Genomic DNA, 9,958 nt, shown 5'->3' on the forward strand with positions numbered 1-9,958 from the left:
CATGACTATCCACATATCACCGTTTCCAAAACTCAATCGTAGCTAACCGGTCAAATAACTATGACCAAACACAATGAACCATCCCGTTATTATATACAATGTGTATGGTAGGTTCTAAAAGATTGTCCAACGATGCTGGTTGTTACCGTGTAACACTTTTCCTCTTCATTTGTATCTATGAGGACTTATACCGTATGTACATAACTTTTTGGCGCTTAGAACACCTAAGAGGTGCTAGCGACGATGTTTTGTATTCATCCCGCGTAATCTCTTTTACATTCGACGATTGAATACATGGAGACAGCTGCTCAGGGCCGTCATTCAGTGGTTGTCTGGGTGTGCCTAACCCATAAGTCATCGTCATTGTAGTATGTGGTACGAGCATCTGGCACGAAGAGTGCCTATAAGGTTCAATAATATTTACTTGTAAACGATGCAAAAACATAAGGACCCATAACGGTGAAATAATTAACAATGTACTTCCACCCCCTTCGAGGTACCAACATCATCTTTGGGAGTCTTATTGATAAGTTTTAGAACCATGGCTAAAGTAGCGTCATGCTCTGCTAAACGCTTATCTGTGACCTTAACTACTTGCGCCATTCACTAAGCTCCTTTTGCAAGTGACAAATCTTGTTTTGCAAGTTACTAATAATTCGATCCTTGTGAGTTGATGGTTCGACAGTCAACAATGATAGTGGTGCCGGATGAGATGGATCATCTATCAGTGCCTTCTTTTCTCGAGGCTCATGGGTAGGGAAGTTTTTGGGTGATGGTGTTAGGGAAGGTGCCATGTGAACTTCTGTGTTGGGAAAACCAGGGGGATCGATCCACACACAACTAGCTATCCACCATTCAATATGACTCTCAGCTTCTGTGGGCTCCAATTTTTGTATAAGTTTATATACTGCTAATAAAATTATAAAATAATAAATAAACATAACTTATACATAAAAAATAAAATCTAAAAATATGTAAGTAACCATAAGTCGTCGATTTTTAGAAACGGGCTACATTGAGGGTTTTGTAAAGGCCTCAGTTTCGACCATGAAATAACCCGATGGATCACATTCTGTTGTCGGGTACCAAACAAACTGCTCATAGGAAAAGTCTTGAGAATCCGTATCTAAAATAATCATTTATTAGAATGTTAGTAAACACAATAAATAATAATAATAAACTGTTCATGTACTTACCTTAAAAGTGTATAAAAAGCCGTTTATGGTGTATGTCATTTTTCAGGTTGTTTCTCTTTCTGTTCAACTAGATGTAGATGCTTGTCAACCTTATTGAATACCATAATTAGTTGTGAGTACAATTGATCACAAATTATCACCCCCATGGATATCTGCGACATAAAAAATTCCCTATTAAAATTGTAAAAAAAATAGGAAAAAATATTAGTAATAACATAGTTAATTATAATATGTAGTTATAAAATAACGACATGATACCTGTTGAATTCATCAAGGTTGGATAGCAAATAGAAATACTCCTTTGACACATACTGTTTTTTTCAACCGACCGTTGAAACCCTTCTCTAACAGATAGATGAGACATACACGGACCACATACTCATCCGATAATTTATTAAGTGACTTTTCAAACACCTTAATCACATCTTTTAATTTCATTGAGACTTTACTTGCGACCATAGGAAAGAAACGGGAATGGAAGGCGGTGCCGAAACAGAAGCAGGAAAATAGTCACCAAACCGGAAGCTCGTGATAAGACAAATTCTTTCTTCCTGAAAGACAGCTTGTAACCACTAATCTCAAATACCATTTCATCCATTTCGCTTCAGGGGTCCATGATAAATTCGTGGAAAAAGACATAAGGTAGAAGCAAATGATCCCCATCTACATTAAGAATGTCTAACCACCTCCCAAAACATGAATTCCGGAGCATATGCATGCATTCTGGTCTGTCTTTGAATGCCTCAAGAATTTGCCCACTGAATTTGGGTTTACATGACCGTGTAACGGATAGATCAAAAACCTTGTCGTGCTGCCCAAATAAAAAATGTGTTAACACTTCATGCCGGAACGAAAACTGACCAATATTCTGGACCAGTTCAGGAATAGTTCATCGTGTTCCAAAGTTTTCCCATACCAGATCAATTAGTTTTTAAGTACCAGAGCACCGCATTTCAATCTAAAGTAGCAATACCTAAGCATATAAACTAGTTTTGGGTTGGTCCTATTGCAATGACTTATTAAATTAACACTCCGGAACGGTTTCAGTTCATTCCAGATGTGTTCTACGCATTCCGGATCGGTAGTTCTCGGTGAATAATCATGGTATACAAACAAGCAAAGTAGGTTTTTGAAGTGACGAACATATACCCGTAAAATAACCGGGTCGTAATGGTCGTCTTCCATGTCGGAGTTGTGTGTCGGAGGTTGGAATCGGAATCGGATTCGCGTGCCGGAATCGATTTAGAATGTCGGAACAAGATCAAGAATGAAGTCGAGGGTCCGGATTATTCAAATTATATTCTGGATTTTGAAATTCAAATCCTAGGTCTGAAACACGTACGGATAATCCAGAATGGGCAATCCGGAGGCATCGAAATGGGCGATACATCCGAAAATGAGTACGGAATGGCCGATTCCCGAGTATATGGTTATTTTGCAAAAAAAAAAAAAGTTAGATTTAAAAAAAACACCAAAAGAAAGGTTAGATTAGTCAAATTCCCATCATTTTAGGAATAACTCTTTAACAAAGCTTTATGAAAGAATATCTATGTATTATTGTATAATGACACATAGGGTTCAAGAAAGAAAATAAAAACTTTAATGCAATGACAAAACATCCATTTTATTCTTTAATTTATATTAGAAAATAAGTAAACATAAGTTAGATATGCATGACCAAATTCAATTCCTTATCAATTACCATTTTAATAGTTTGTTCCAACAGACAAATAATCTATAATTTATTTATCATAATCTGAAACATTCACAATAAAAGCCTTTTTAAGAACTTTCCGTCCTAACACCTGACGTTCTTCTCTTGCCTACACACCCAAAATAGATATTAAAAATCAAAATATTCAATTAAAAAGCAACTCATTGAATATATATTTAATAAATAGTTAGCTGTAAATTTAAGAAAAGTTATGCTCCACCATAAATATCATTATATTGTCATGATCGTTGATGAGTAATAAACAAATTTAATACAATAAATATTCTTAAATAATGTATTTTAAGTAACATAAAATAAAATTTATCATATTCTTATTATAAATAGATCTCCCGCTCTGTAATAATTCTCTTGCTTATCATTAGAGTTATGTTTTTCTTTTGAATATCCTGTGAAATAATAATCTATACATTCTTCATTATTAAATTATAATTTTTTTAAATTATAAGTTAATTGATAAATTCAATTTCTTGAACATATTATCCAGAAAGAAAAAAGAGGAAAATCCGACATGTTCTTTTCCCAAATAAAAAGCCAACATTCAAGTTATCGTACAACCCGTCATTGCACACACAAGCACGTGAGAGTTACTTGAGACAACCATTACTCCATATCTAACAGCGCTGATTCTCTGTAACAAAATCCCTTTCTTCATCGTCACCCAAATCTTCCACTACCAATTCTCCAATTCCATGTAATATTTTTCCCCATTTTTTTCTGGGTTTTGCAATAGAAATTACATGTCTGTTTGCTGTGGAGTTGAGTGTTTTTTTGCTTTAGGCTGTCTCCGATGGGCATGGAAGCGGTGTACTTACGTCGGCGGCGACGACAGTGCCACTTGGCCACCAGCCACTGTCGAGGAATTCGAATCCGTCCCACACCTATGCCGCGTCATCCTCGCCGTATACGAAGAAGATCTCCACCACCCAAAATGCCCTCCACTTGGTGGATACCGTTTAAACCCCGATTACGTTGTCAAGCGTGTTACTTACCAGGAAACACTCGGCCACGCGCCTCCGCACTTGATTTATCTCGACCACGATCGTCGTGAAATCGTATTAGCAATTAGAGGGTTGAATTTGAAGAAAGAGAGCGATTACAAACTGTTACTCAATAATCGATTAGGGATGCAGATGTTCGATGGTGGATATGTGCATCATGGGCTGTTACAATCGGCGATTTGGTTGTTGAATCAAGAGTCTGAGAATCTGAAACGATTGTGGATTGAGAATGGGTCATGTTACAAGATGATATTTGTGGGTCATTCACTTGGGTCAGGGGTAGCGGCATTGATGACAGTGATAGTGGTGAATCATAGGGATATGCTCGGCGGGATACCAAGGGAGTTGGTGCGGTGTTATGCTCTTGCTCCGGCGAGATCTATGTCGCTTAATTTGGCCGTGAAATACGCCGATGTTATCTACTCAGTTGTTTTACAGGTGCGATTTTTAGTGAAATTAGTTATCGCCTATTTTGAATCGAATTTGATTTAGTAACCGCTGGTTATGTTGTTTAGGATGATTTTTTACCAAGAACAGCGACACCATTGGAAGATATCTTCAAGTCGATCTTCTGGTAAGTTGTGAAACTTTGATTTTGTTTTATGGGTGATGACGATGATCGTAATGTTGATCCATGGTTTTTTTTTATGATTTCAACAGTTTGCCATGTTTAATCTTTATGGTTTGCTTGAGGGACACATTCATACCAGAAGGTAGGAAGTTAAGAGATCCAAGAAGATTATACGCTCCAGGAAGAATGTATCACATTGTTGAAAGAAAGTTTTGCAGGTTAACACTTTTCTATTTCATTACTTCTACGATCTTCTATCCTTGAATTGTTGTAGTAAATCGGTAAAAAATATTTCCTTCAGTTAATAGTTTCATCCCTTTCAAATTCATGCCATCTTTACATGTTTTCGATTTGTAAACAGATGTGGTAGATACCCTCCAGAGGTTAGAACTGCAATTCCTGTTGATGGTAGATTTGAACATATTGTTTTGTCATCACATGCTACATCTGATCATGCCATCATCTGGATTCTAAGAGAAGCAGAGAAGGCTGTGCAAGTAAGTGAAAAGAAAAGACCAAATTACCCTCATGTTATTATCATTATGCTTTTAAGTTAGAGGGCTATTTATGTCATTTGAAAAAATGCAGTTAATGAAGGAAAACAAAAGCAGTTCAGAAAGCATTACAACAGCACCAAAGGTACAAAAATTCAGTAGGCTGCAATCAATTGAAGAAGAGCATAAAGATGCATTAGAAAGAGCAGTGAGCCTCAACATACCACATGCTGTCAAGACCACTGATGACATGGCGGAAAATGAGCCTCGAGTGTCCACGTCAGCAGTTAATGAAGAACATCAAGAAGGAGAAGCTGCTGATGAGTTGGCATCGAAGCAGAAAGATGATGTGGAGCGAAGTCCTAATTGGCATGATTTGGTTGAGAGACTGTTTGAAAGGACAAAATCAGGCAAGCTTGTAAAAAAAGAAGACGTAAATGCCCCTGATTCACATTGATATCGTTGGCTAAATTGAATTTCTTCTTGAGTGTGTTGTGTGTTTTTTTGTATATTTTTTTAAACAATTTTATTGAATGGTTTTTTTGGTGGTAGGGTTTGTTTTAGCCTAGGAGGTAAAATATACAACACAAATATCATATATAAATGAAGATGTAAGTTTTGCAACAATAGATTTGTGTGTTGATAATTTTAGCGATTTTAGTGTCATCTGGTAGGTGGAATTTACATCAGCAGCAAATGGATCTTTTCGGAATGGTGATCATGTTGCTATTCCTACAAAGCCTGTTTTACCATTTTTGTGGATCTCCTCGTTATGGTGATCGGTAGAAAGTACGGAGCTTTTACATGGTATTTTGAATTGGGTATATGTTCGAATTTATTTGATTTTTCTTGTTGGTAATATTGTTTACACTGGAATGTAAACTCGATGGTGTTACTCACAATTGATGATACCATTTCCTAAATTATGTTGTTGAGAGCTATCTGCAAGGTGATGGTCAATGAAAGTGATGAAGGATGCACCATTTTAAAGTTGAAATGATACATTCGCGACCCATCGCCTACGTTGACAATTCCGTTTGCAGACTGAAAAGGGAATTTAGGAAATGGTAAAATTTAAAACCACCAGTTTACATCCATGTGTAAAATTATTTTTGCAAACCATCGATATCACCATGAAAAAAACAATTTCTTTCAAAACTCAGCAATCATGTGTTATGCCTTGTTGGTGATTTTAATGTCACAAGGCATTTTATGTAATTGGAACTAATATGTGAGCAAATGAGCTTATTCTTTGTACTCTATATTATATGTAAGGAGAATGCGGAGTGCATGCATATATAAGATCGAATTATAAGCTGGTACGGCAAAATTACGCAGGTCAAGGGGGATGGGCCCCCTTGAAGGGTCCTAGGGGCAGCGCCCATAGCGGGGTGCAAGGGGAAGAGCCCCTGGCGGTGGTCCCACTGACCGGTCATTCGGATGCAAGTTGGATAACCAAATATGGAGGATCATTCCTCAACTGGTTGGGTATTCTTGCTTGGGGGAGGTGCCATTTCCTGGGCTTCCAAAAACCAATCTTGCATTACAAAATCGACAATGGAATATGAGTTTGCCGCGTTAGCAGCTGCTTGTAAAGAAGTACAGTGGCTAAGGAATTTAGTTTATGAGATTCTTTTGTGGTCAAAACCGATAGCACTTATTTCTATCCTTTGTGATAATGCATCCGCGTTGGCTAAGGCATATAACCAGGTCTATAATGGCAATTCTAGACACTTAGGTGTTAGACACATTATGATTAGAGAAATAATCATGAACGGTGTGATTTCGGTAGATTTTGTGAAATCACAACAAAATTTGGCAGATCACTTGACTAAAGGTTTGACAAGAAACTTAGTGCACAAGTGTAATTGGGATGAGCTTAAAGTCCATTTAATTCTATAATGACGAGACACCTAATTCCCTTATAATATGATGGTAGGAGTTGATATCAATGTGGAAAGCTTACACTAATAGATTGGAACAAATGAAGTATACATCTCAGGTATGTGTTCGGTTCTGCAAGTTAGCCAAGTTGAGGTTAAAATTCTTAATAATCCCTTTGATAAAATGTATATGCAGATACATGAAGTAAAGGAATTACCTACGTGATTGTGAAGTGTAGCCGCATTTCAAGAGGTTGTGGAATTGGCCTTGATAAAGTCATTAGAGGATTAGGATACACGACTTTATAATAGTGTCAATTTGTATTTCGCTAGAAAGTTCAATAAACTATTATGTATTTTACTTTTAGGTATTTGTGGGTTGAAGGGTTCAATTCTTAGAACACATTGATTCTCGAGTTTTTGAATTGTTTGATACTATGATGAGAATTCAATCGATTCGGCATTTTCATTTATGTATTGGTTTGGTTTGCTTAGATAAATTTATGTTAGTTCATGGGTTACACTAAAATGGGGGAGGATTGTTTGTGATTTTAGTGTCAATAGACATTTATGTAACTGAAACTAATATGTGAGCTAAGGGGCTTATCATTTTGTACTCAATATTATATGTAAGGAAAATGCGGAGTGCATGCATATATAAGATCGAATTATAAGCCGATACGACATAATTGCGGGGGTCAAGGGGGATGCGCCCCCTTGCAGGTCTTAGGGGCAGTGCCCCTCTCGGGGTCCAAGGAGAAGAGACTCTAGCGGTGGTCCCGCTGACCGGTCAGCGGGCTGGGTCGAGGGGTAGCACCCCCGCGGGGTTTGGGGCAACACCCCAAATGTTCTTCGTAAATTTGAATTAGTTACATTATGGAAAATACAAATTCTAGTGGGTGATTATGGTAAAATTGAGCAATCTTGTCAATTTTGGTAACCATTGATTATGCCATTAATTTCGAGATTCTCCTAACTAATTTAGAAGACAAGAAACCTTAATTTGTCATGTATATATACGGCTCCTTATTTGAGCTGTATAGAACCCTTCTAAGTTCTTCTTCTTCTTCTATAAAAGCTGGGAAGTCTCTCACGATTTGGCTTGTGTTTCTGTGCCTAGATACACATGTGTCACATTGGATTATCCTAGGATGGATTTCCTGTAACCAAGAAATAGGGTGAATATACTAGTTCGGAAAGTGAACTTACATGATCCAAGAGCAATCCGGTTTCTCCACCAACACCTTATTTACTCCATACCTCCTACATGCCTTCATATCTGACCGATACAAAGGTGAATATCATATCAAATCATAAATTCCTAATATATATTTCATAACATTCACTTTTTCCTCTTACCCTATTACGAGTCTATTGACCAGCAGCAACAAACATGACGACATGTACAAGAGTTTTTATCTAAAACACATATTGCTTCTGAAAATATGTCTTTTAACCTTGTATGTTGTTCCGAGGTATTTGCAAAACATATCATTGCATTCAAGACCTCATGAAAACATTTATGAACTGTTTGTGTGGAGTATTGAAATCTTCATTTAACCACTCGAAAACGTTCATTATGTCCTATTGTTATAAAAAACATATCCATCTTCTCTAGCGTTCTTATTGTCCTACTACATTGAAATCAATTTCTTTGTGTAAATGATTACATAATAATACGTATGCTCTGCATGAAGGATGCATCATCTCATGACGATATGTAGAAGACCCATGTAGCAATTTTTGTGTATATGCATGCTTAGTTAATGCCGAATCAATATCTATTATTATTTTAATTTTTCTTTTCGTTCGTCGAGTTAACATCAACCACTAACATGAAAGTAAAAAAGATATCATACATTTCATTATCTGAGTCCATAGTAACATGTTAAATGTAAATTGATAACATATATTACACAACAAATATCATGTAAATTGCATAACATATAAATCCATAACATAACATCCAAAAGTCATAAAAAAAGATCGAAAGGTCATCCGAGAATACATTCAAAAGTCACCCAAAAAAGATCCAAAAGTCATGCAAAAAAAATTCAAAGTCATCTGAATAATCCAAACTTCATTCCCGTATTTCTCAGTCATGATTCACAACTCAACTGGTTAACGTGTAACCAAACTTTCATAATATTGACACTTTCAACGAATATAAAAATAATCGTTTGGTATCTTGCATAAAATACTCCCTACTTCATTTTCTCTATACATGTGTCCATACCGTTAGTAATCATGCCTAGGGTAGCCCGTATTACCCCTCAAATTTCTAGAGGAAGTGGATTTTTTGACAATTTTTTTTGGTGTAGTGCAACTTTTTCGGTGTGCTACCCCTAAAATTTACCCGTGCTACCCTAGAATTTTGTTCTTTGTTCTGGATCCATCGTTGTTATCAAGAGTATGTTTTTCCATCAATATGTTTGCAACTTTGGTAATTTCCTCTGCAAGTTGTATTAACTTTTTCATCTGGTGTGTTTCCACTATCATCTTTGCCTTCCCTCTCTCTCTCTCTCTCTCTCTCTTCTTTTTTTTGAATTAGTAGAGGACTATTAACTTGCACCTATGGGCTCTTTTGAGGTTTAGGTTTCCATCTAAGTGAATAAGCATATTACTATTAATTCAAATTAAAGGAATATTTTGTTTTATTTATGGATTCTTGTTACCTTATCTTCCTTTTGCTTCCCTTTATTTCTCCGTAATGTTTGAGAGTTTGTTTTGTGTTCTCTCTTTATAACCTTGTTTTGGTGAATGATAATAATAAGTTGGCTAAATATCGATTTATTCTTGGTATTAGAGCGGTATACTTTCCAAACCCTACCAATAATCCAACCCTAATTTTCATCCATAACCGGAGAGGGAGCTTCAAAGAAAAACACTGATGGCAAGATTGATGCCATCGACACCAACTCGCCCTATTACATAAACTTGTTTGACACACCACGACAAATGCAAGTAAACGAACCTCTCACTAATAGGAACTATGGTGATAGGACCCAAGAGATGACGAACTTCCTGTTCACCAAAAACAAAATAAGCTTCATCGATGATTCGATGTCGAAACCGAAGATA

At 36.5% G+C, this 9,958-nt stretch overlaps 1 protein-coding gene across 1 annotated transcript; it reads left to right on the plus strand.

Moving 5' to 3' along the window:
- The first annotated feature begins 3,476 nt into the window (after positions 1–3,476).
- LOC145166579 (uncharacterized) lies at positions 3,477–5,545 on the plus strand. The gene is made up of 5 exons (XM_079085587.1): positions 3,477–4,367; positions 4,445–4,503; positions 4,590–4,718; positions 4,862–4,997; positions 5,089–5,545. The coding sequence occupies exons 1-5, from the start codon at positions 3,669–3,671 to the stop codon at positions 5,449–5,451; spliced, it is 1,386 nt and encodes a 461-aa protein (XP_078941713.1). The 5' UTR covers positions 3,477–3,668; the 3' UTR covers positions 5,452–5,545.
- Positions 5,546–9,958: the final 4,413 nt, after the last annotated feature.

Source organism: Lactuca virosa, chromosome 3, assembly GCF_052849685.1.
Source record: "Lactuca virosa cultivar CGN04683 chromosome 3, Lactuca_virosa_CGN04683_v6, whole genome shotgun sequence".
NCBI classification, from domain to species: Eukaryota; Viridiplantae; Streptophyta; class Magnoliopsida; order Asterales; family Asteraceae; genus Lactuca; species Lactuca virosa.

Bases quoted from the DNA above. Each gene is read 5' to 3' on its own strand.
- LOC145166579 (XM_079085587.1), top strand. From the start codon at position 3,669: ATGTCTGTTTGCTGTGGAGTTGAGTGTTTTTTTGCTTTAGGCTGTCTC. The intron at 4,368-4,444 runs GTGCGATTTTTA...TATGTTGTTTAG, and splicing joins TCTACTCAGTTGTTTTACAG to GATGATTTTTTACCAAGAAC. The intron at 4,998-5,088 runs GTAAGTGAAAAG...GAAAAAATGCAG, and splicing joins AAGCAGAGAAGGCTGTGCAA to TTAATGAAGGAAAACAAAAG.